Genomic DNA, 26,261 nt, shown 5'->3' with positions numbered 1-26,261 from the left:
GCAGCCTTATTCATAAGTGGATTCAGTTCACTTATTTCACCTTGAAGTTCTACACAGAAGTTGTAAGCAATTCGAATCTTATAAAGCACCTCTCAACGTCACATGCTTCAACAAAACTAGTCACCAAACATCTGTACAGCAAATAATAAAAGCAATTTTGGTGTAAAATTACCATAATATTGCTGTTGAGTTGGACAAGATTCACTCACACTACGGCATATCCCACAAAATAACATCAACTGTGATGGACAAGGGCCTTAATTTTGTCAAGGCCTTCAAAAAGTACCAGCCAGTTGAGGAGGATGACTCTAAGAATGATGAGGATGAGGATGAGGTAACTTTTACAAACATGAACGATGCCTTAAAAAACCGTGTTGGTGATAATGACAATGATGATAATGTTGGTGTGGTGATCACTTTGCGACCACATCAGAGATGTGCATCGCACACATTAAACCTTGTTTCTTGAAATGATGTTGACAAGCAGTTACTATCACGACCAGAAGTAAAAGTGGTATATAGAAGTGCTACCACAAAGTGCACAGGGTTATGGAACAAGGCCAGTCATTCAAAAGTGGCCGCAGAGACAGTGGATGGCATTATTGGAAAGAAACTGCTAGTTCCTTGCACTACCAGATGGAATTCGTTTTATGACTCCATGGCTAAAATCTGCGAGATTTCTCTGGTTGAGCTGAACACCATCTTCTCCAAGTTTGGGTTGACAGCCGTGACAGAGCAGGAACATGAGTCCTAAAGGGAGTACTGCACTGTCATGAGGCCATTTACAGTGGCCCTCGACATTCTTCAGGGAGAAGACAACACGTTTCATGGGACACTCCTACCCACACCGGAGACACTGATGTTTAAGAACCTGGAATTGAGCAGTAGTCTCCAAATTCTTGATAATATTCCAGAGGTTCACCTCCCCTGTGGTGTCATTATGTTTATTTCAGTCAGCTGTTTCCCCATGTGTTCCCACTTCCCCTGATCACCTCCTGTGTGTATTAAGTCCTCTGTTTTCCTTTGTTCACTGTCAGGTCATCTGTTATGCTCACCATAGTTGCCACAGTTCTTCATAGTTGTCACAGTTTTTTCATAGTCATCATAGTTTTTTCATAGTTATCATAATTTTTTCACAATTTTCATGTTTGAAAACAGCAAAAAATGTGCATGCTCGTTGTGAGCTTGTTCACCCTCGATGGCAGAGCACGCTTGCTCAAGGACGAGCATTGGTTAATGGTCGTCATGTGACTAACACAAGCCAGATCCTTTTATTTAGCAAAATTGTAATTAATAATAAAATGTTATTGTTGAGGGGTACAGGCAGGACTGCATACGCACACACACACATTAAAAATTTTTAAAAAAAATAAATGTCTCAAGAAAAGGGCACTTAGGGCACCCTTCTGGAAAGGGGCAGGTGCTCAAACCCCTTCTGCCACCCCCTCTGCACAGGTATGGAGGAGGTACAGAATTTGTCACCAGAAAACAATCTGAAGCTGAAAGTCCTTAAAATGAAAGAACTTCTCATGGATATCAGGAGGCACAGACAGATCCACTCCACTCTCATCATAAATGGAGAAAAGGTGGAATCTGCCTCCACCTTCAGGTTTCGGGTCATCCACTTCTCTGCTGATCTCACCTGGACCCAGAACACCAATGCCCTGGTAAAGAAAACCCAGCAGTGGCTGCACTTCCTCCATGTCCTGAGGAAAAATAACCTGGATGGAAGCTGCTGCCGGCAGCACTGCTCCTCAGTGGAGAGCATGCTCTCCTACTGCCTGGGTGCAGTGTACTTAGGGGCCACTAGTGAGAACAGGTAAGCTACACAGAGGGTAATAAACACTTCCCAAAAATCATTGGCTGACACTATTCAGACCAAGTCTTTTTTTTCCTATGATTATTTCCAAGTAATAAATAAATAAAGATTATTAGAAGATTAGGATTATTTTAAAAACAAACAAACAAAAAACATTTATTGTCTGAGGGGGCTGTAGAGATTTGCTAAAACAACTCTTATTCTCCAAATTAAATTCTCAGTAACCTGAACTCATTTATTGAATAAACTTATAATAAAATATTACAAATACACTTATTCAGCAATGGCGATGGTTGACATTTTCCCATGATGTTCCCCATAACACCTGGGATTGATTATTTAAAGATGACTTATTTTTCACAATGACCATCGACTGTGGGACAGACTTGACTGGGGAAAAGAAAAGGGAGAAAGAAAGAGGGAAAGAAAAAGAGCGGGGAAGAGGGACGGTGATAAGGGGCAAAAACTAACAAAACAAACAGACAAAAAATACATATATCAATCACCTGGATCACCTGTTGAGAAAGAAAAAAGAGAAAACAAGCAAAGAAAAAGAGAGCAATATAATAAACAACAACATCGCGATGATCTATGTGAATATAACAGTAAATACTAAATATTAAATATTATTGTGCAGCACGTAAGATCCACAGCGCACAGTGTGCTTTGAGGTAGGAGCCAAAAAGGGTGTCGTTTTTTTGTGTGAGCACCCGTGTGTATACCTGTGAGCGTGACCACGCTTGTATTTAAAAGGTTCCTTCATATAATGATCTGCTAGAGGGTGTGGGGAGCCAAAGCCCCATCCTCCTGGGCATGAAGCAGGTATGGAGGAGATCAAGGCTCCAGACATCCAGAGGCCGTAAGAGCAAAGGAGACCAAGGAAGACCAACGGAGGGGAAACCGTGCCACTAACCCGGAAAGAGCTGAGGAGAGCCCCAGATGAGGGGTCACTCAGCAGCCGTGGAGCAGAAGCCAGGGGGGGTTGCAGCCAGCTGTGCCAGAGTGACCGAGCCCCAGGCCGAGAGGCCGAGGGCACCCCACCCCCGAAGGAGCCCGAGCGAGCCCCAGGCTCCAGGCCCCGATAAGCGGCCGCCAAGGAGTGAGCCGGTGGGTACCTGGACGCCCATCCCCGGACACAAAGAACCACCAATGCACCGATGTCTGCCACTGGCAGGGGGAGTGGTGGGGGGAGAAAGGCCTCCATACCATGGAGGGCCTGAGATGTCCCTAGTGAGGTGGCGTCTGATACCCAACCTGACATATAGACACAAACAAACAGGCACACGCAGATACAGACATCCATTCCCACCCTCATGCTCTCATATGCAGTTACTCAGCACTCACCCAACGTGGAGACAGACATAAAGAGACACTGTACACACAATCACACTCCCCAAGCGTACTCTAAGCCCCAGGTCTAGGTACCCTTGCCCCTGGAGGGGGAAACTGCACCTAGACCCAGGTAGTGTTACCCTTTTCCCTGGGGTGGAGAGAAGCAGACTGCCCCGACTCGGCAGCAGCAGGGAGGCCCCACATTCCAGACCCCAATCGGACGGCCAACTCCTCCTCCTAGCCAGGCCCATCCGGACCGGGGCCCAGTTCAGCAGCGCCGCCCGGCCCCACAGAGCCCGGGGCAGCCCACCCAACCCCACCACAGAGAAAACTGCACCCACCCCGTCATCCACTTATCTTCCAGACATAGACGCCCAGGCTAGGATCTTCCTCCACCTCTCCTATATCTCTCCCCACCTGCAGAGTCAGTTCCTGGAGAGAGGAGACCTCCTGCAAGATGTAACAGCTTCCCCCACCAGTTGAAGAGCCCCCCAGGTGGCTTGATGCACCGGCGGCACCCTGCACCAGGGCTGAGCCCCCATACACCCACCTGCCCACAACCCCGGTGACACACCAACCAGGACCCAAGCCCCCAAGGCCCAGCCAGGGCCCCAGCCCGGAGACGGAGCACCCCCAGAACCCCCCGCCTGCCCTGGACCCACCCAGGGAGAGCCAGGCTCCCAGGTCAGTAACCCACGTCCGTCAGCACAGACCCTCCCCTAGCCCCGCTGCACGCAGCCATGAGGAAACCGTCACCTAAGAGCCAACAGAGCCCTTAACAGGCCATGACCACAACCCCGGGTTGAGCCCTCCAAGCAAAACGCTTCTGGGGAATCCCCCGACGCCCCAAGCCTGTCCCTACCCCCACACCAATCACAACAGCGAAGGTGGGACCAAACTATGACCCCCCCACCCCCACTAGGTGATGGAGCTGATCAAAGGAGCCCAGAGCAATTGATCTGATGTGGTGGCAGAGGCTGTATCAAGACTAATGTAATCTATTAGATAATTTCTATATTGGTTAGAATTAAGATTATTTTTATTTTCCACTTCATGAGGACTGTTTTCTTGGCTATGCATAGGGCAGTGAAAACCATATGGGCGATATTCTTTTCTGTAGTGACATAAGCTGTTGTTTTGTATACAAATACACATAGAAATATACATATATTTCTATGTGTATGTGGGTTTGTTTTCATCCAGTGTTTGGGGTGTTGTATCTTAAATGTACAAACATTACATCATAACAGACATCCAACATGACAAAAATCCTGTCCCCCTGCTGGCTGGGCTCTCCTGAACCCCAACATGACACACGAAGCTGCTGGTTGGGCCCTAAACTCCCAGCTGACACAACAAGATGCTTGGTGGACTCTCCTGAGCACCGAGCTGAGACCGAGAAATTAAGCTGCCAGTTCAGTTTCTGCACAGGGCCTGGGCTGAGCCTTAGTCTCTGAGGACACCAAGTTAGCAGCAAAGCTTGTCTCTCTAGACATTGCCAAGGTTGCACAAACACCAGAGCCAGTCTCTAAACACACAAGTCCTAGTTCCATGAAAGCTGACTTTGACCCTTCAGAAGTATAATATTCAGTCCTGGAATGTGCTCTCCGACAAACTGTTTCATTCACAGCAGACTGTAATGAACTAAAAGTCTTTGGAAATGCTCATTTGGAAGGTAAAATTATCTTTAACTTGGCAGGATATTTAACACAAATTAATTGTTTGCTGCTTTGCTTAATTGTTTTTCTACTTCTTAACCGATCTCTCTGGTTCAGAAGGAAACATGACAGGCCCCAACATGTTACATACAGACATGACATTTGATTCAGAATTGGACAAATTAACACTGGCAAACTTGGAAACATAAGGTAAGGTATCACGAACAGATTCCAAGATGCAAAGTTGTTCTTAAGCTCACACTCTGAGACAGCAGTCTCATTTATTAGAAAGGCAGCCTTTTCCCTCTCAGCCCTGATATTCCCAAAATCTGACTTTAGTCTTTCATTTACAGCCTACGACTCTGTCAACACGGAGGAAAGCAACACAATCTCTCTATTTGCCGACCTGAAAACAAAACCTAGTGAATCAAGTTCCGCTGGATCGGCGGTGCATGGGACAGACAGAATCTGAAGTCAGTATTGTCTTAACCCTCAGGGAGACCTACGGCCATTTTTTCGTCCTCAGCGTTTTTTAATATTAGGCCATTTTCACTGTGTTGAATAGAATATAGCCAAACCTTCCAACACTTTTTTTTTCCTTTTTTCTTTAGAATTGCAGTCTCCGTTTATTCGATTAGCTTAAAGTGGCTAAGCTACAAACCGCCATCCACTTGAGGTCCTAGAGCCATAAATCGCCCCATTGACTTCCATTATAAACGCTATTTTTCACTGCAGAATTATTACCGTTAACATCTGGGTGACGGCTTAGGTTTCGTTTTTGTTTTGTAGAAGAGGCCTTAGAATTGTAATTTTTTTATTTGCCCACCGGGTGGCGCCCTTGCTCCACATTTGACCCGGGGCTGGAAAACAGCGGGCTGCTTAGACAGACCTGCGGGGAATGAAGCCTCATTTCCGGCGTGCAGCAGCGGCTTCGCCCGCTGATCGGGCGGGACCATTTTCGGCCCCTAGGACCATATGAGGGTGCTTTTTTTTTTTTAGTCAACAGGAAATGACGTATTTGTTGTCACGTGGTATCGGATGTGTGTGCTGCAAAAATGAGTCCCCGGTGATCGTGCCCCGGTAATCGTCGCGACTTACCCCGGCAAGAATGCACTTATTTCGGCCTAGAGGAGGAGCATTTGCCGCCTGGAGACCATTTTCTGGTCCTGAAAAAAAAAAAAAAAGGCGATCGAAATGACTGTTGGTGCCAATCTTTAGTCCATCTAAAGGCCTAATTATAATAACAATTGAATATTACCTCAAATGTTTTTTTTGGAAAATATTCAAGTTTTATGTTTTTTGGGGCAAAAAAAGCAGTGCGCTCATGTGACGAAACCGGGATATAAAGGGTTAAAATCTGCGAAATGTAATTAAAACTTGACATGAATATTTCAAGGAGAAGTAGGTCTAAAAGATTGGCTAATTTAAAGTGGAATAAAATATTAATGTATAAATTTTTTATAGCACTTTTTTGGGCGTGGTCGATTGGGACCGATAGTGTGTGCATTTTATGAAATGCGCTCCTGCAAAAAAAATAAAAGGCGATCGAAATGACTGTTGGTGCCAATCTTTGGTCCATCCAAAGGCCTAATTAAAAGTACAATAAAATATAACTTTCAAATGTATTTTATGGAAAATATTTCATTTTTTCATTTTTTTCGCCAAAAACGGCCGTGCGCTCATGTGACAAAACCGGGATATAAAGGGTTAAAATCCGCGAAATATAATTAAAACTTTATATGAATATTTCAAGGAGAAGTAGGTCTAAAATATTGGCTAATTTAAAGTGGAAAAAAATATTAATGTATAATCTTTTTATAGCACTTTTTATGGCAAGGTCGATTTTTGGCTCTAGGACCTCATAAGGGGTACTTTTTTTAGGACCCCCCAAGGAATCCCAGCTCTCTCAGTTCTAGAGAGAGCTGATGGCGAGAAGCTGCCATTACTCTACCCCACTACTTGATCCAATGGCTTGATGTCCACTCTATTCAGAGAGGCTGTGGTTTCCTATGGCGATGGGGTGAGCCGACAGCGGAGGCACCGCTTCTTTCTTGCCAAGGGTGTAGAGGAAGCCACTGGGTCAGCTGACTCCTCATCCTCACCCCACATTCTGGCCATAAACGCAGCTGGGGAGGACTAGTCTGATGGCGGGAAAGCAGCAAGGTGACACCTGGAGAGCTGTAAGGCAGTAACAAGGCAAGGAACCTCAGGGTCTACTCCTCCACCTCGTTGTTGCCCATCAACTCTGCCACAACAGTCCCATGCAGCATGTTGGATGTTCACACCAGAAGTCCCCTCTTCCCAGGGAAGACTGTCGTTGCTGTCATCGTACAAAAAGTAAAACAAGAACTGATAGTGTGCCACTATTTCAAAGACTGTTTGCTTTGTTTCTGTGGACTTTTTCCAAACTAAAGAAGCAGATTTTTGTAATGGTAAATGGACTGTTTCTTACATAGCGCGTTCCTATTCTGAGTACTCAAAGCACTTTACACAACTTGCCTCATTCACACATTCATACAAGCACTTTTTTCTGTGCAAGTGTTTTCTATATAACATTCACACACATTCATACTCTGATGCATCAGAGAGTATCTTGAGGTTAGTATCTTGCCAGTGATATTTGGCATGGGGACTGGCGCAGCCAGGGATCAAACAAACAACCTTCTGATTTGCAGATAATCTGCTCTGTCTCCTGAGCTACAGCAACATCTTTTCATGTGTTTGTGAAAAGACACACTAGCTGAATGCTTGGACATGAATTGAGCTGCGGTTTGGGGAAGGCCTCGAAGGGGACTGGCGACGGCTCCCGGGCCTGGCAGATCCCCATGTACTAAATAGAAGTGAAGAAGTTAAAGAATTGAGAACAAGGAGGGAGGGTGGGGCACGTAAACGAGAATGAACAGTTGCAGAACTGGGGGGAACCTATATAGATGGCAACTGAAAGGAGCGTGTTTGGAGGCGTGGTCCCGCTCCTGAAATTCAGATACATAATCTCCAATTAAAAAAACATTGTTTGGCATGTCAGAGAGCCCCTCTAATAAAACAATGTTTGGTGTCTCTGAGAAAGTAAAAAGAGGTTTATTTTTTCTTTGCCCACCAGTGTGTGTGTAGACTACAAACCAGTCTTTGACATTTCTATTGCTATGCTAACTATTAGGAAAGAGACAATGTCTTCTGCTGCTAATCTAATCATCCTGTTTTTGTTTCCAAGCCAGCACTTCCTATAATTGTTAACCCGTTGAACCCCAATGCCCCCTGTACCAGGGCAGATGGGGAACATCTGGTTTTACAGGCTGTGCCACGAGTTCCGTTATTTAAATATAGGTGTTTATGGTATTTACAGAAATGCCAGAATATCAGCTAAAAGCTTAGGAAACAATTTCCTGATTACTAAACACAGCTAAAACAACAAATAATTAAAGAGCAGGTAAACAGATTCTGCAAAAAGATCTAAACACAAAGTGCCGATTTCTACGTTCAAAAGATGGCATATAAAAATGGACAAACAATGTCTCTGCTGAATGCACAGATCTCACAGATATCAGTTTTTTGTCCGCTCCAGCAGATATTCATTAGACAAGAAACAAGAGACCAAAATTACCTTTTACGTTTGAAGAACGTTAGCATGAATTCTGTCTTATCTTTACTGTCTTGCTCCAAAGAAAATCTATCTCCTATTGTGCTTGAAGAGCAGTTTCCCATTGAAAACATTATTTTTCTGCTCAGTGGTTTACACTTAAAGCCCCAGTCCGCCGTTGTTTAAAGCATGGCTGTCTTCTTTTGTATTTTTTTTGTTTTGCTAGAATTACCAACAGGAAAGCCTAATTTCTGCTATTCAATACCTAAGCAATTTCATCTTTCAGAGATGGTGCTGAATTGTGCCAAACTGAAAAACATCAAGCTATGCTGTTTTTCACTTCAACAGCATCAGTCATGCATTGGTAATGTCCATATGTTGATTGATGATTTTCTTTAGTATTTGTTCTACTGCAACATATTTTCAAAGGGGTTATCTTGGGCCAAGATCTCTGGCTCAGGCAACCCGAGACCCTTTGGCTGAGGTGGAGCTGGCTCAGAAAACACAGGACCGTCTGGCACTGGCTCTGGCTCAGGACTAGACTGAGCTGGGCTAGACTTGGTCAAAGGTGCAGAGCGGAGACCTCTGGCCCCAGCACAGACTCTGGTGGTGGGAAAGCTGGTCCAAGCTCTGGCCCAGATTATGGTGGTGTGGACTGCAACAGTTCAGGCAGGTGGGCCTCGGAGCCATTTCTTCTGACAACCCAGGCTCACCTGAGGTACAGGAATAGGTGAAAGGACTGCCTGAACCTTAGCCTCCCTCACCCGAGGAACAGAAACAGTTGCAAGGACAAGCTCAGGTATGGCCCTAGGAGAAGCATCACAGCCCACATACAACACTCACAAAAAAAAGGTCTTGGAAAGTAAGCAATGTTATACTTGACCAGCTCAGATACCCCACCGATTGTTTTTGCTTTAGCTGGCAAAAACAAAACAAACAAACAAACAAACAAAACCCCGCAAGCTCAAACTCAGAAATGTGCATTTCTGGACGCACGAAGGAGACTATTTTTTTTTTATCACTGGTCATAAACAGAATACTCAGTTGTTTGCCCACAAACGAAACAGCTTTATTTCCGGTTGTTTTAGAAACATTACACTTGGTTTAGGCAAAAAAGGCAAAAAACAAAACTCAAACATGTCTTGGGTCAATGACCTCTGTCCCCCAAGTCATCTTCAGAGATTCCTGCATCTTATCCCTGTGTATCCTGTACCATCTCTTTACTCTGTCAAGGTGCGTTTGTGTTTCCGAGTTCTGTTTCTTCCCGTTTAGCTTTTTTGTGTGCGTGTTGTGTTCAGGTAGCTTCCTCTGCCTTCCTAGTTACGTTTTGTTCAGCTGTGTTGTCCTAATCTCCTGTGTCATCTTTGTTGCGTCCTCCCCACATGCTCTGTGTTCGGTCTTTCTATTATGGCCGGTTGGCTAAAACCAGTTCATTGGACCCAAACACAGAAACAACGGAGGCAAAAGGTTCAAAAGTGATAACCAAACTTTTATTTAGAAATCACTCTGACAGTCAGGTGATGGCTATGAACTACACAATCTCGAATGTGAGCAATATGTCTGAACATGAGCTCTGAACTAAGAAATGGAACATGAACTAGAAACTATGAAGTGAACACATAAGCTATGGAGACAACTCAGGGAGAGAATGGTGGCTCAGGCAGCGGAGGTCAGTGGCACTGGAACACAGAAAGAGAAATATAAGTGATGGCAGCGATTTTTCATGTAAGAGGAGTAAGTAAACAGGAAGTGTTTTACAGGTTTTGCAGGTGGAGGCTGGCGTTAGTGGAAGGCAGTCAAAGTGGTCCGGGTGAGTGTCCAGAAGCCGAGGGCCCCTTTGAGCAGCAGCAGGGAGGCAGGCAGGTGAATGAAAACCCAACAGAGCTTGGCTGTGACTGTGATTACCAAGTAGACCAGCATCCACATCCACAGCATGTGAAACCTGCTGTGAGGACAATGAAAGTGTGGCCAGAGGGGACAGACGCAGTGCTCCAGGACAGATTTAAAAACACAGACTGGAATATGTTCACCCACACAGACCTGGACCAGTACGCCTCATCTGTACTGGATTACATCTCCGAAACCACAGACAGTGTCACCACCCAGAAACGGATCACCATGTACCCCAACCAGAAGCCTTGGATGAACCGGGATGTTCGTCTCCTCCTGAAGGCCCGCAACATCGCCTTTAGGTCAGGAGATGCACACGCCTACAGCACAGCCAGGGCTAATCTAAAGAAGGGCATCAAAAAAGCCAAACACCATTACAAAAAGAAGGTAGAAGAACACTTCTCCAACTCCAACCCCTGACGCATGTGGCAAGGACTCCAGACCATTACAGACTACAGGACCACCAAACCCTCCCCTGCATCCTCTGATGTCTCCTTCCTCAATGAGCTCAACAACTTTTATGCTCGTTTTGAGCGAGGGAACCCCACAACCACAACCGAAGCAGACGTGACGCCAGACCACCAACCTCTGACTCTCTCCCCCACCGATGTAGGAGCGGTGCTGAGCAGGATCAATGTCCACAAGGCTGCAGGTCCTGATGGCATCCCCGGGCGTGTTCTCAGAGCATGTTCTGGGGAGCTTGCAGGAGTGCTCACAGACATATTCAATCTGTCCTTGGCCCACGCTGTGGTACCGGCCTGCTTCAAATCCACCTCCATCGTCCCGATACCCAAAAACTCCAACCCATCTTGCCTCAATGACTACCGCCCAGTAGCACTCACCCCCATCATCACTAAGTGCTTAGAGCAGCTGGTCCTAGCACACTTCAAATCCTGTCTCCCCCCCCCCCCCCCCCCCCCCCCCACCCTGGACCCCCACCAATTTGCATACCGCCAGAACAGGAGCACAGAGGATGCAGTCTCCATCGCACTGCACTCTGTCCTCTCACACCTGGACAACAACAACACATACGCCAGAATGCTGTTTATAGACTTCAGTTCAGCATTCAATACAATCCACCCCTCACAACTCATCAGGAAACTGACAGACCTGGGCATCAGTTCCCTCATCTGCAAATGGTTACTGGACTTCCTGACCAACCGCCCCCAACACGTCCGGCTGGATAACCGCTGCTCATCTACCATCACAATGATGAGCCCTTTTCTCTACTCCCTCTTCACCCACGACTGCAGACCTGCTGATGGTTCCAACACCATCATTAAGTTTGCAGATGACACCACGGTGATTGGCCTCATCAGTGACAACGATGAGGCCGCCTACAGGGAGGAGGTGGATCGTCTGGCTGAGTGGTGCGACACAAACAACCTGCTGCTTAACACCGAGAAGACCAAGGAGCTCATCGTGGACTACAGGAGGAATGCTGACCCACATCCACCCATCCACATTAAGGGGACGGCTGTGGAGCGTGTGAGCAGCTTCAAGTTCCTGGGAGTCCACATCTCCGAGGATCTCACCTGGACGACCAACTGCTCCAAGCTGGTCAAGAACGCTCACCAGCGCCTCTTCTTCTTGAGGACTCTGAGGAAGAACCACCTGTCCTCAGACATCCTGGTGAACTTCTATCGTTGCACCATCGAGAGCATCCTGACCAACTGTATAACAGTCTGGTACGGGAACTGCTCTACCTCGGACCGGAAGGCGTTGCAGAGGGTCGTGAAAACTGCCCAGCGCATCGCCGGAGCACCACTTCCTGCCATAAAAGACATCTACAGGAAGCGGTGTCTGAAAAGGGCTGGGAAAATCATCAAAGACCCCAGTCACCCATCACATGGACTCTTCACCCTCCTGCCCTCTGGGAGGCGCTACAGGAGCCTCCGGACTAAGACCACCAGGTACCGGAACAGCTTCTTCCCCACAGCCGTCAGACTCCTGAACTCTGCCTCCTGACATCTGACCCACGTTAACACATGGACTGAACATACACACACCCACAATGGACAACTGTACCCTCAAACACACAATAATAACATGGACTGAACCACCACTCACAACCACTAGCACTTTATATAGCCTCTGTAGGAATTATATCTCACTTATCTTAACTGCACTACTGTATAGCTCTGTGTAAATAATCATTCTGTACATTTGATAATTTTTAATCCTACAACTGTTTACAACTTGCATAGTTCCCATTTCTGTATAACTGTATATCTCAGATTCTGTAAAGTTATTTATTTCATATTCTGTATAGTTTTTCATATTTATATCCTTTTCATAGCCTGTACATAGCTTGTACATACTTATAGTTATAGAATATTCACAACATACTTCATACCATGTACATTATAACATACCATAATAGACCTATTTCTGTAATATATTCACATATCTATATTATTGCTAATATATATTGTAATATATCTATATCACTAAAGCACTTCTGGATGGATGCAAACTGCATTTCGTTGCCCTGTACCTGTGCATGTGCAATGACAATAAAGTTGAATTCTATTCTATTCTATCCTGAAGTGGCCGAGAGTGAAATGGTGGACCGGAGGATTCCTGAAAACCACAGGGAGAAGAACATCAGGTAAGCATACGCCAAAAACTAAGATGCATAGAAACAAATTGGTGGCTTCACACTAACACAGGTTAGCAGAAGATAGATCGTGATTTGAATGAAGTAGCTCCACCCAGGGGTGGAAACTCCAGCTCTATGGAAAAATATCCACTCACCCACTCACCCAAATCATGACAGTTTCCCCTTTCTTTTCCCATATTTACATCTCTGGCTCCAGCTCCATAGCAGCAGTCCCCAACCCCCGGACCGGTCTGTGAGTCGTTTGGTACCGGGACGCGAGAGTTGAGGTTCGGGTGTGAAATTGATGGTTTTCAGGGTTTTTATTGTTTTTATTGTAACTTGGTTTCCCTGGGTCTTTTCCTGTGTGTTATGAATAAATCTTCTTTCTTTTTTTGGTAACAGTACTGGTTTGACCTCAGTTGTAAACATATGCAGCAGTAATATAAATCCATTTAACACTGATAGGGAACTTTTCTTGCAGAATTACAATTTTTACTTTTTTAATGCTTTATGTACAACTTTCCAGTTATATAGTTTTACATGTAGTGAGGTGTTTTCATTATATTTTATTGCTTCCTTTCCTAAAGGAGTTATATGAATAATTCCTCCACCAACTGCCATTTCTAAAAGGTCATTTCTGTCAGGTCCGTGGCCTGGGTCTTGGGGACTGCTATAGAGCACATGTTTGCAGTAGGTGTCCTGTGAGGACCAGACCAGATAAAAAAAAGTTAATGAGCTCAGAAATCCTCCACATTGGAGGGTTTTCGAGAATGAACTGTCTTTTTAAAGTTATGCCACAGCATCTCAATCAAATTCAGGTCAGAACTTTGACTAGGCCACTCCAAAACAGCCCCAGACCATCACACTACCAACACCATATTTTACTGTTGGTAATGTGTTCCTTTTCTAAAATGCTGTGTTACTTTTACACCAGATGCAATGGGACACACATCTTCCAAAATGTTCAGCTTTTGTCTTGTCACACAGAGTATTTTCCTCAGTCTTCATCAAGATGTTTTCTGGCAAAACTGAAACGAATACACCACAAATAAACCCATCTAAAAACGAAATTGATCAATTTCTCTACAACATAACTTGGGTGTCTAACAAAATTATTAGACACCCAAGCAATGGCACTGGATTCACCACTGACGCCAGGTGAACTCCAGGAAGTCCTGATAAGTATGCCCAATAATAAGGCTCCGGGTCCAGACGGCTTTCCAGCAGAATTTTACAAAAAATTCTGGACGATTCTAGCACCAATTTTTCACAGAACGTTGCAGAAAATCAAAGAAAATGGCAGACTACCACCAAATATGAACTCAAACATTAGTCTCTTACTAAAACCAGGCAAAGACCTTGTATTTCCTTCAAGCTGTCGTCCAATATCCCTTATTAATGTAGACCTTAAAATAATCTGCAAAGCTCTCTCAAAGAGATTAGAGAAAATAACCCCCCTTTTAATTCATCCTGACCAAACTGGTTTCATAAAAGGTAGGCACTCATCAACAAATACACGTGGACTACTTAATTTAATAGACTACTCATACAGTAAAAACATTGAAACCATAATATTGTCTCTTGATGCAGAAAAGGCATTTGACAGAGTTAACTGGAAATTTCTATTTGCAACTTTACACAAATTTGGTTTTGGAAACTCTTTCGTAAGCTGGTTAAAAATATTATATAATTCCCCAACAGCTTGTGTCAAAACAAATGACCAAACATCCTCCAGGAGCACCAGGCAGGCAGGCAAAAGGAGAGGATCAAAAACAAAGACTGGACATTTTGGGACTAACTTGGATATATAGAGAAAACAACTTCTATGAAAATGTCATGTGGTGTAAGTAATTCTCATGTTTTGTTCTGTGCATATGTATATGCTATAATTTTAATATATACATATATACATATATACATATATACATATATATATATATATATATATATATATATATATATTGCATGTTTATTCAATTCAATTCAATTTTATTTATATAGTGCCAAATCACAACAAAAGTCGCCTCAAGGCGCTTCATAGATACAGAGAAAAACCCAACAATCATATGACCCCCTATGAGCACTTTGGCGACAGTGGGAAGGAAAAACTCCCTTTTAACAGGAAGAAACCTTCAGCAGAACCAGGCTCAGGGAGGGGCGTGGCCATCTGCTGCGACCGGTTGGGGTGAGAGAAGGAAGACAGGATAAAAGACATGCTGTGGAAGAGAGACAGAGGTTAATAACAGATATGATTCAATGCAGAGAGGTCTATTAACACATAGTGAGTGAGAAAGGTGACTTGAAAGGAAAAACTCAATGCATCATGGGAATCCCCGGGAGCCTACGTCTATTGCAGCATAACTAAGGGAGGATTCAGGGTCACCTGGTCCAGCCCCTAACTATATGCTTTCGCAAAAAGGAAAGTTTGAAGCCTAATCTTAAAAGTAGAGATAGTGTCTGTCTCCTGAATCCAAACTGGAAACTGGTTCCATAGAAGAGGGGCCTGAAAACTGAAGGCTCTGCCTCCCATTCTACTTTTAAATACTCTAGGAACAACAAGTAGTTCTGCAGAGCGAGAGCGAAGTGCTCTAATAGGGTGATATGGTACTACAAGGTCATTAAGATAAGATGGGGCCTGATTATTTCAGACCTTGTATGTGAGGAGCAGGATTTTGAATTCAATTCTGGATTTAACAGGAAGCCAATGAAGGGAAGCCAAAACAGGAGAAATATGCTCTCTCTTTCTAGTCCCTGTCAGTACTCTTGCTGCAGCATTTTGGATTAACTGAAGGCTTTTCAGTGAGTTTTTTGGACATCCTGATAATAATGAATTACAGTAGTCCAGCCTGGAAGTAATATATGCATGAACTAGTTTTTCAGCATCACTCTGAGACAGGATATTTCTAATTTTAGAGATGTTGCGCAAATGGAAGAAAGCAGTCTTACATATTTGTTTAATATGTGCATTGAAGGATATATCCTGGTCAAAAATGACTCCAAGGTTCCTCACAGCGTTACTGGAGGCCAAGGTAATGCCATCCAGAGTAAGAATCTGGTTGGATACCATATTTCTAAGATTTTCAGGGCCGAGTACAATAACCTCAGTTTTATCTGAATTAAGAAGCAGAAAGTTAGCGGCCATCCAGGTCTTTATGTCTTTAAGACATTCCTGCAGTTTAACTAATTGGTGTGTGTTATCTGGCTTCATGGACAGATAGAGCTGGGTGTCATCTGCATAGCAGTGAAAATGTATGCTATGTCTTCTAATGATGCTGCCTAAGGGAAGCATGTATAATGTAAACAGAATTGGTCCTAGCACTGAACCCTGTGGAACTCCATAATTAACCTCAGTGTGTGAAGAGGACTCTCCATTTACATGCACAAACTGGAGTCTATTAGATAAATATGATACAAACCACTGCAGCACAGTACCTGTAATACCTACAGCATGTTCTAATCGCTCTAATAGGATATTATGGTCGACAGTATCGAACGCTGCACTGAGGTCTAGCAGGACAAGCACAGAGATGAGTCCACTGTCAGAGGCCATAAGAAGATCATTTGTAACCTTCACTAAAGCTGTTTCTGTGCTGTGATGAGCTCTGAAACCTGACTGAAACTCTTCAAATAAGCCATTCCTCTGCAGATGATCTGTTAGCTGTTTGACAACTCTTTCAAGGATGTTTGATATGAAAGGAAGGTTGGAGATTGGCCTATAATTAGCTAAGACTGCTGGGTCTAGAGATGGCTTTTTGAGTTTAACTGCAGCCACCTTGAAGGCCTGTGGTACATAGCCAATTGTTAGAGATAGGTTGATCATATTTAAGATCGAAGCATTAATTAATGGCAGGACTTCTTTGAGCAGTTTTGTAGGAATGGGGTCTAAAAGACACGTTGATGGTTTGGAGGAAGTAATTATTGAAGTTAACTCAGAAAGATCAATTGGAGAAAAAGAGTCTAACTTAACATTAATGGTACTAAGAGTAGCTGTGGATAATATTACATCTGTAGGATGATTATTGGTAATTTTTTCTCTAATGATAAAAATTTTATTTGTGAAGAAGTTCATGAAGTCATTACTAGTTAACGTTAAAGGGATTGTTGGCTCAAAAGAGCTCTGACTTTTTGTCAGCCTGGCTACAGTGCTGAAGAGAAACCTGGGGTTGTTCTTATTTTCTTCAATCAGTGATGAATTGTAAGATGTTCTGGCTTTATGGAGGGCTTTTTTTTTTTTATAAAGCAGCAAACTATTTCTCCAGACTAAATGATGATCCTCAAAATTTGTGACACGCCATTTCCTCTCCAGATTACGAGTCATCTGCTTTAGGGTACGTGTTTGAGAATTATACCACGGAGTCAGGTACTTCTGATTTGAGATACTATTTTTCACTGGAGCTACAGTATCCAGAGTCGTACGTAGTGAGGAGGTGAAATTATTAACAAGATAATCGACCTCTGTTGGAGTAGAGTTCAGATAGCTGCTCTGCTCTGTGTTGGTACAGGGCATTGAAGATGATAACAGTGGGTGGATTATATTCTTAAACTTAGTTACAGCGCTTTCAGAAAGACATCTACTGTGATAAAGTCTACTCTCCACCGCTGTGTAATCAATTATTGTAAATGTAAATGTTATCAGGAAATGATCAGACAGGAGAGGGTTTTCAGGAAACACTGTTAAATGTTCAGTTTCTATTCCATATTTTAAAACAAGATCTAGAGTGTGATTAAAGTGGTGGGTGGGTTCTTTTACATTTTGAGAGAAACCAATTGAGTCTAATAACAGATTAAATGCCATGTTGAGGCTGTCATTTTTAGCATCTACATGGATGTTAAAATCACCCACAATAATTATTTTATCTGAGCTCAGAACTAAATTAGATAAAAAGTCTGAGAAATCAGACAGAAACTCTGTGTAAGGCCCAGGTGGACGATAGATGATAACAACACTGGTTTCTGAGTTTTACAACTGGGGAGGACAAGGCTAAGCATCAGACTTTCAAATGAATTAAAAATCTGTCTTGGTCTTTCGTTAATTAATAGGCTGGTGTGAAAAATTGCTGCCACACCGCCCCCTCGGCCTGTGCTTCGAGATTTCTGGTAGTTAGAATGACTCGGGGGTGTTGATTCATTTAAACTAACATAATCACCCGGCTGCAACCAGGTTTCTGTAAGGCAGAGTAAATCGATTTGTTGATCAATTATTAAGTCATGTACTAACAGAGACTTGGAGGAGAGAGACCTAATATTTAATAATCCACATTTCACTGTTTTACTCTTTGGTTCAGATGTGGATACTGTATTGTTTTTTCTTTTTGATGTTTTATGTTTAATTTGTTTATTGCTGGTTTTTAGTTTGTTTTTTGTCTGTTTGGGAGCTGACACAGTCTATGGAGATGGGGTTTTTTTTGGGGGGGGGGGGGGTAGCAGGAGGAGAGAAGCTGCAGAGAGTGCGGCGTGTAAGACTGTTTATGTTTGCATGCTTTTATTTTTGAAAGTTAGCTGCTTCCTAATCACATATAACCAGTTAAAAGAATTACTTGCCTGTACAGTGCAGTAAAAAGCTCGAGTTGTCTTTGTCCTGTCTTCCTCCCCTCATCAGTCACAGCAGTTAGCCGCCAAGTCTGGTTCTTCTTGGGGTTTCTTCCTGTTAAAAATGAGTTTTTCCTTCCCACTGTCAGCAGTTGTTCAAAGGGGTCATTTGATTGTTGGGTGTGAGAAAAGAGCTGCATTACAAAGTAAATGAATGTTTATTCACAGCTGGGTTCTTAATAAGTTCATTGTGGATAGTGTCTCATAGAATATAGAGTGCTTCAATTTTTGGTTTGTTACAGCCTTAGTCCAAAATGTATTCAATTTATTTTTCACCTAAAAATTCTACAAATAATACCCCCCCACCCCCAAGAAAATGAACACAAAAAGTTTACTATTCTTGCAAATATTAGATATTATTATGATATCTATATGTATCATCATATGTGTATGCACATCTTACATCCAGTATTCACGTCCTTTGACATGACATTCAAAATTGACCACAGGTCAAGACAGATCTGGGCAAGGGTACAGAACCTGTGAAGCTGCTTTCAGGAATATAATGCATCAGCAACTAGAAATCCACTTTTTTTCTTTTCTTTTACGGAGCAGTGTTCTTTGTATAGAGAAGTAGTAAGTCTGAAGTCATATCATATTTTATTATTTTAAAATTATTTTCAATTCAATCATTTAATTTTAATCCCTGGTCTGGATTCTGAATATTTTCCTGCAATGAAGTGAGCGGTGTTTTTCTCTCCATCTATGTGGAGATCATTGGGCTTTTCGGTCAGCTATCAACCCCGCTGTCACCCCAGCTAACACGCGCCACTGGCTGCTCGTTGTGACAATCAAGGAGGTTACAATTACGTCATTGCCGTGCGGAAGACGATTGGTTGGCGACCCTGCCTAATCTCAGCGCTGAGCGGCTAAGGTTTTGTTCACCATGTTGGATGAACAGCTCATTTCAGTTACCTCGTGACCAATACTTTTATCATGTCACATAAGCGTCGTGAGCTTGAGGTGTAGAGGATCAGCCGAGTGACGTTTTTTTTCCCTCAACTGACAGCGTCAAGGCCCAGCGGAACCAACGGAAGGACTGCTGTTTTTATGTGGAGATACAGATACCCATTAGCTAGCTCTGAGTTGTCAGATTGAATAAGGCTGTCTAGCTCCTGGCGGTAGATTTTGTCCCACAACAAACGGATTTAACTTGTTAGTCTGTTTGGATGCGCGCTTCTGAGCCGTATTAGGACAGAGTAGAATACAGATACACACACAAAGCTGTCGATGGGGGAATTACTTTGTCTGCCAGCCGTCTGTGAGGATTTCTCTTCTCGTGTTTTGAGTCATGGTCGAAGCTTCGTCACCCTGTCAAACTGATGGGGGTTTCTTTGGAAGCACGCGGCTCGCTGGATTTCTATAATAATATGTGAATAGGGTGGATTGCCGAGGCCCGGGCCTGCCTGCCTCTCTGCGCTGCTGTATTGTAGCCTTGGCTGGGTTACACCTCCTCTGCACCGGATCAGCAGCGTTAATTACGACTCTGAGATTACCTCTGCCATCAGAGTAGCTGTTTGGCCTGTGCACACATCCTAAGGAGAATTCAGTTTGGAATAACAGATGCGATTTTAAGCCGTGTGGTGAGAAAAGCAACGGCGCCAGACCCGAGTGTGTGGCAAACTTGGAACACTTATAAGATGAATGCTCTGCTTCCCATGTGACCTGCTTTAGATCGCACTGTTTTATTAAGAGGGGAAGGTGAATTTTTCCCAGGAGGAGAGGTTGAACAGTCTCTGTGAAGTGCATATAAGTTTTTTTTTCTATTGAATATTTTCGGTTTGTCACTGACAGCAGTGGCACTGTTAAAGCTGCATAGATTGTATGTTTGGGTGGTCCATTGCCCATAATATGCTCTCCGTCACTAGTTTCAGACTTCAGTAGTCTAATGGTGTACCTAATAGAAAATTAATTTAGGGGAAGTGGGGCAGAGCCTAGTTAGTATTATGCTAAAACGCCATACCAGATATCGGAAAATTTCTGTCAAAGTGATTGACTTCGGACGCTTAAAGGACAAAATATATTTTCTCTATGTTTGCCATAAGTTGTATTAACCGTGGGGTTGCTGTCTGGTTGCCATTAGTATCATTTTGAGAAGCAGTTTGAAAAGGAGGCATTTAAGTATCATTGGATGGCTCTTTGCGGTACAACTGCTGCAAATGTTACAAAAATGATGGCTGCTTACAACGGTGGCTCCTCAGCAGTAGCTGCCCATCACCCCCATCACCACCACCACCAGCTCCAGCACCTACCGCCTCCCCACATGCATCACCACCACCACCACGCGGGCCAGCACCACTTACAGCACCCAGGCTCAGCCGCTGCTGTGCACACGGTCCAGCAGCACACATCAACGGCTGCCGCTGCGGCGGTGATGCTAAACCCCGGACAGCAGCAGCCCTACTTTCCCTCTCCAGCCCCCGGGCAAGCTCCCGGGCCGGCGGCGGCCGCGGCTCCCGCACAGGTCCAAGCGGCTGCAGCAGCCGCTGTCAAAGCTCACCACCACCACCACCACCACCATCAGCAGCAGCAACACACGCACCATTTACAGCAGCAGCTGGATATTGAGCCTGACAGACCCATCGGCTACGGGGCGTTTGGAGTTGTCTGGTAAGTGCAGTGCACTGCGCGCTCATAATGCATCTCTGTATCCACTAATACTACTAACAGGCCATGGCTTATTAAAGTCGTTCATTAGTGTTTCGCATCCCTCTCCAGCAGCAGTTTTTTTTCTTTTCTTTTTTTCTTTTCTGTCTCAACCCATAGTCTCTAAACTTGAGCCTGTTGTCATACTGAAGACGTTTGCACTGACTTCTGCTAAGTGTTTTAGTTTTGTAAACATTTGCACGTGAGTAAATGTTTACAGTTTTTTTTCCTGACTTTTTGTATATTGTTTACAAAGACTAATTGTATTATGCCTAATGAGTACTAATGATCAAAGACAACACATGTCCTGAAGTCCAGAGATAATTCGAGGAAATTTCCAGTTGGTCTCTTGGTGTTAGTAATCTTAGTTTGACTCGATAAAAGTGTCAGAAAATGGGCTTCTTGAGTTTTTAATAATGTGAATGTTTGTCCCATGGAAGATCGTAAGCAGCATTATGGACTTAAATTTATCACTAACGTCAGAATGTCTTGGCCCAGAACACCAACGTAATAATTTCACCTGCATTCTGCACTGAAGAGAAGCCTGACGTTGGCAGTGATAACTGTGGGTGGCTGTAGTACAGCAGGTCGTCTACTAACTGGAACGTTAGTCATTTTCCCCGAGGCATCCACTGAAGTGTGAGTGCGTGTGTAAATGTTAGGAAGCGCTTTTATGAATGTGAAATATGTGAATGGCGCATGTAATTGAACGCGCTTTGAGTGCTCAAATTGAGTAGTGGTAATATGCATATAGTTTTTTTGTTTTTGCAATTTAGCAAAAATAATAATAAAAAAAATAATCATCTGCTTCTTCAATTTAGCCTCACATTCTGTGGATTGATTTCACTGTCTTCAGCTGATGTGTGTATGTACTAGACACTTGTAGACATGTGATTGTTAACCTCCCCACCATCACCAAAATAAAAGTTTATCCCCGACTATGATGGTGGACTTAATAGTAATAAACTAAGATCTCGTCTTTTATCCGAACATGCTGACATGTTGAGTTCACTGAACAAAAATGGTACTTCAGTTGTGTATGTACACTTACGATGCATTAGCCATGCAGTGTTTAAACTGTAGCTGATGTAGAACAAAAAAAATAAAAGTTTAACTAAGCCTCATCTTTTCTTTTTTTTTTTAAAAAGAAAATACGTCTGCCAGGGATGTATGTGACTAATCTTTGATATTTTCATTAGTCTGTACCAGATGTACTAGCCAATGTTGTACATTTTAACTGATGCCCAATGGGGGTAAATAGTTTTCATAACCATCATTGTTAATAAAATCTTCAGACAGTCTATCACCCTCTTCCTGTAGCCACTTCCTGGGTCTCGTTTCAGGGGCTCATAAGTATTTTCATCACTGAGTAGTGACAAAATTTTCTCATGATAGTCTTTTTGGTTAAGCAATACTGTGCACCTACCCTTGTCTGCCGGAAGGATGATAATGTTGTTGTCATCACGAAGTGATGTGAGTGCCTTCCTCTTCTCCATGGTGATGTTGGATGCTGGGGGCTTTGCATTGCTGAGACAGGCCGAAACTTTCGTCTGTAGTTGCTCTGCTTCCACTTTGCAATATTGTTGTTACGAATTGCTGTTTCTGTGGCTGTGATCAGCTCCACTAGCAGGATTTGTCTCGGTGTGACAGCAAAGAGAGGCCAAGTACAGGTTCACTAAAGAAGTGGACATTGCTAAACATCAGCACTCTGAGAAGATGCAGCAGCAGATCTCAGAGAATGACTTGGCCTCTGTGTGGAAAGGTTTTAGGAATATCACCAACTACAAGCCTAAAACCCCCCACTCCACTGATGACTTGCTCTTAGCCGACACCCTTAACGACTTCTACTGCCGTTTTGATGAGCCATCAGGCAGCCTTCACACCTCCAACGGCCCCAACAATAGAGACACTTTGGACACTAATTCCCCCACCTCTCCCCCCTACATAGAGCCATCACCACCTTCAAACCGTTCACCTACAACACCCCCCTCCTCACCCCACACAAAAGAGGATTTCACACCACCTCCTCCCACCACAACTCTTCATATTCATGAAGCAGATGTGAGGAAGCAGTTTAAGAACCTGAATGCTCGGAAAGCTCCCGGCCCAGACGGTGTGTCTCCTGCCACCCTCAGACACTGTGCAAACGAGCTGGCCCCAGTGTTTTCTGGCATTTTCAACTCCTCACTGCAGGCATGTCATGTGCCTGCCTGCTTCAAGTCCTCCACCATAATCCCTGTCCCCAAGAAACCTAGGATCACTGGACTAAATGACTACAGACCCGTGGCTCTGACATCTGTGGTCATGAAGTCTTTTGAGCGCCTAGTTCTCTCCCATCTCAGGACCCTCACGGCCCCCCTCCTGGACCCCCTGCAGTTTGCATATAGAGCCAACAGGTCTGTAGACGACGCCATCAACATGGCCCTACACTTCATCCTGCAGCATCTGGACTCCCCAGGAACCTACGCCAGGATCCTGTTTGTGGACTTCAGCTCTGCCTTCAACACCATCCTTCCAGACCATCTCCGAGACAAGCTTTCCCAGATGAATGTGCCTGATCCCATCTGCCGGTGGATCACTGACTTCCTGACGGACAGGAAGCAGCATGTGAGGCTGGGAAAGAATGTCTCGGACTCCCGGACCATCAGCACCGGCTCCCCTCAGGGCTGTGTTCTTTCTCCTCTGCTCTTCTCCCTGTACACCAACTGCTGCACCTCCACCCACCAGTCTGTCAAGCTAATCAAGTTTGCAGATGACACCACCGTTATTGGACTCATCTCGGACGGGGACGAGTCTGCCTACAGGAGGGAGGTTGAACGTCTGGTGTCCTGGTGCAGCCACAACAACCTGGTGCTGAATGCCCAGAAGACAGTGGAGATTATTGTGGACTTCAGGAAGCACACAGCCCCACTCCCCCCCATCATCCTGACTGACACCCCCATCACCTCTGTGGACTCATTCCGCTTCCTGGGTACCACCATCACCCAGGACCTGAAGTGGGAGCCCACCATCACCTCCGTCATCAAGAAAGCCCAGCAGAGGATGTACTTCCTGAGGCAGCTGAAGAAATTCAACCTGCCAACACGGACGATGATGCAGTTCTACACTGCAATCATCGAGTCCATCCTCACCTCCTCCATCACCGTGTGGTACGCTGGAGCCACTATCAGGAACAAACAGAGACTGCAGCGTGTTGTGCGCTCTGCTGAGAAGGTGATTGGCTGCAGACTCCCATCTTTGCAGGACCTGTACACCTCCAGGACATTGCGGCGTGCAGCTCGGATCTCAGCTGACCCTTCTCACCCTGGACACAGTCTGTTTGACCTGCTCCCCTCAGGCAGGAGGCTCCGGTCCATTCGCACCAGAACCTCTCGCCATAAGAACAGTTTCTTCCCCTCTGCTGTTGGACACATGAACAATAACCATATGACTGTACCCGCCACTAACACATGACCCTACGCTGTGTCACTGCATCATTCTATGTTTGGCACTGATCACCACCTGCACTCATGTATATATCTTTCAACGTAGCACTCTTAATTCTTATTCTCATGTATATATCTCATGTATATCTCATGCACATATCTTTCCACGTAGCACTTTTAATTCTTATTCTCATGTATATATCTCATGCACATATCTTTCCACGTAGCACTTTTAATTCTTATCCCTACTTTTATTTTTTTCCATGTCTATTTAAGTGCTATTTATGACAGCATGTTTGCACTGAAGCACCGCAGCAATTTCCTAATGTTGTAAACCTGCTCAACATTTGGCAATAAACCCCATTCTGATTCTGATTCTGAAAATTCAACCCTTTAGCAAGGATGTTTTTCTCTGTTTGGGTGAGCTGTCTGTCAGACAAATTCTTCACCCACTTGTCCACATCCTGTATCGCATCCTTGTCTCTTCTGGTCACTGAGGACACTCTCGGTATTTTGTGGTGGTTTCCGACGTACAACAAGTAAATCAAACTTCCTTTGTTGCCTGGTCCTAGACTTCTTGTGCTGTGCTAGATGAGCCTTCTCAGTAAAGTCAAACACCTTTTTAAGAGTATTCTCATCTAAAAGCATAGTCAGTCTCTGTCGGATCCGCTCCTCTTGACATTTTAGCATGTCGATGGTAACATTTGTTTGCTTCACCCGTTCATTAAGTAACTGATGCTGTGCCTTCTGGAGAATTTTTGTTGCCCGGAAGCCTTTAACTGAAGAGCTCATTTGCAGACTTTTAGGAGTAATCCTGTTTTGTCGGCTGAATCTCAGGTGGTTCCTGTAGTCCGCCATCTTACGTGCTGTTTGCTCATACTGACGTACAAGCTTTAGGCAGTCCTTGCCAAAGTGGGTTAAAACGTCTTGATGCATTCTCAATCATCCAGGAAAGTAACTCTCCAAAAGTTGATTCTGTTCATCTGGACGTAGCGTTTTGTGGGAGAAACGTTTTGTCACTCATCCAAGTGACTTCTTCAGTCTCAGCTGTTAGATTTATTTATTTATTTTTTTAATAAAGGCGAAAGAATGAGATTCCGGATGCAAACGGTGGAATGGAAAAAGCTTATTTCCATTCCACCGTTTGCATCCGCAAAGGGTGGATGTGCTCTTTATTAACAATAGGGTGAGGAGTTCAGTCATTTAGGAGGGTCAGAGTAGAACCGCTACTCCTCCACATCGAAATGAGCCTCTGAAGCAGTCACCTCCCTGGTAAGGTGTTCTGGCCGGGCATGTCCTACCAGCAGGAAGTTGAAAAATGGAGGCAGTGAACAAAGTATCAGTGCGAGTCACAGGACCCCTGACTTTGCGTGTCTGCTGTAGTGACTTTAGAAAATGTAGGAATTAGTATTGAAGGAATGAAAAGACTTGGAGTACTGCATCTGAAACTCTGAGTGTGACGATGGAGTGAGTATTTTTAGTGTGTGTGTGTGTGTGTGCTCACCACTAACCCTTGAAGTTAACATTAAAATAATGCAGTAGTTCATATTGTGCAGTAAATGTAAATTTATGTACATTTTTTTTATAACACTATTTCCAGCAATGTCATACTCAACAGTTTTCTTTAATGCAAGTACTCCATACGAAAATGGCGTACTTGCATTAAATAAAAATAACAATAGTAGCAAATAGAAAAACAATATATTTTTGTTAAACTGAGTTA

At 44.1% G+C, this 26,261-nt stretch overlaps 1 protein-coding gene across 1 annotated transcript in view; it reads left to right on the top strand.

Moving 5' to 3' along the window:
- Positions 1 to 19,305: 19,305 nt before the first annotated feature.
- nlk2 (nemo-like kinase, type 2) overlaps positions 19,306 to 26,261 on the top strand; it is a 55,953-nt gene continuing 48,997 nt past the window's right edge. Inside the window, exon 1 of the mRNA XM_080890051.1 lies at positions 19,306 to 21,077. Within this exon, the coding sequence (XP_080746177.1) occupies positions 20,599 to 21,077 (479 nt within the window). The 5' untranslated portion in view covers positions 19,306 to 20,598. The remainder of the gene's footprint in view (positions 21,078 to 26,261) is intronic.

The sequence above is a fragment of the Rhamphochromis sp. 'chilingali' genome, assembly GCF_963969265.1.
Source record: "Rhamphochromis sp. 'chilingali' genome assembly, chromosome: 8".
In the NCBI taxonomy this organism is placed as follows: Eukaryota; Metazoa; Chordata; class Actinopteri; order Cichliformes; family Cichlidae; genus Rhamphochromis; species Rhamphochromis sp. 'chilingali'.
The sequence above is the reverse complement of the archived record's forward strand: the minus strand, read 5'-3'. Positions and strand labels throughout refer to the sequence as shown.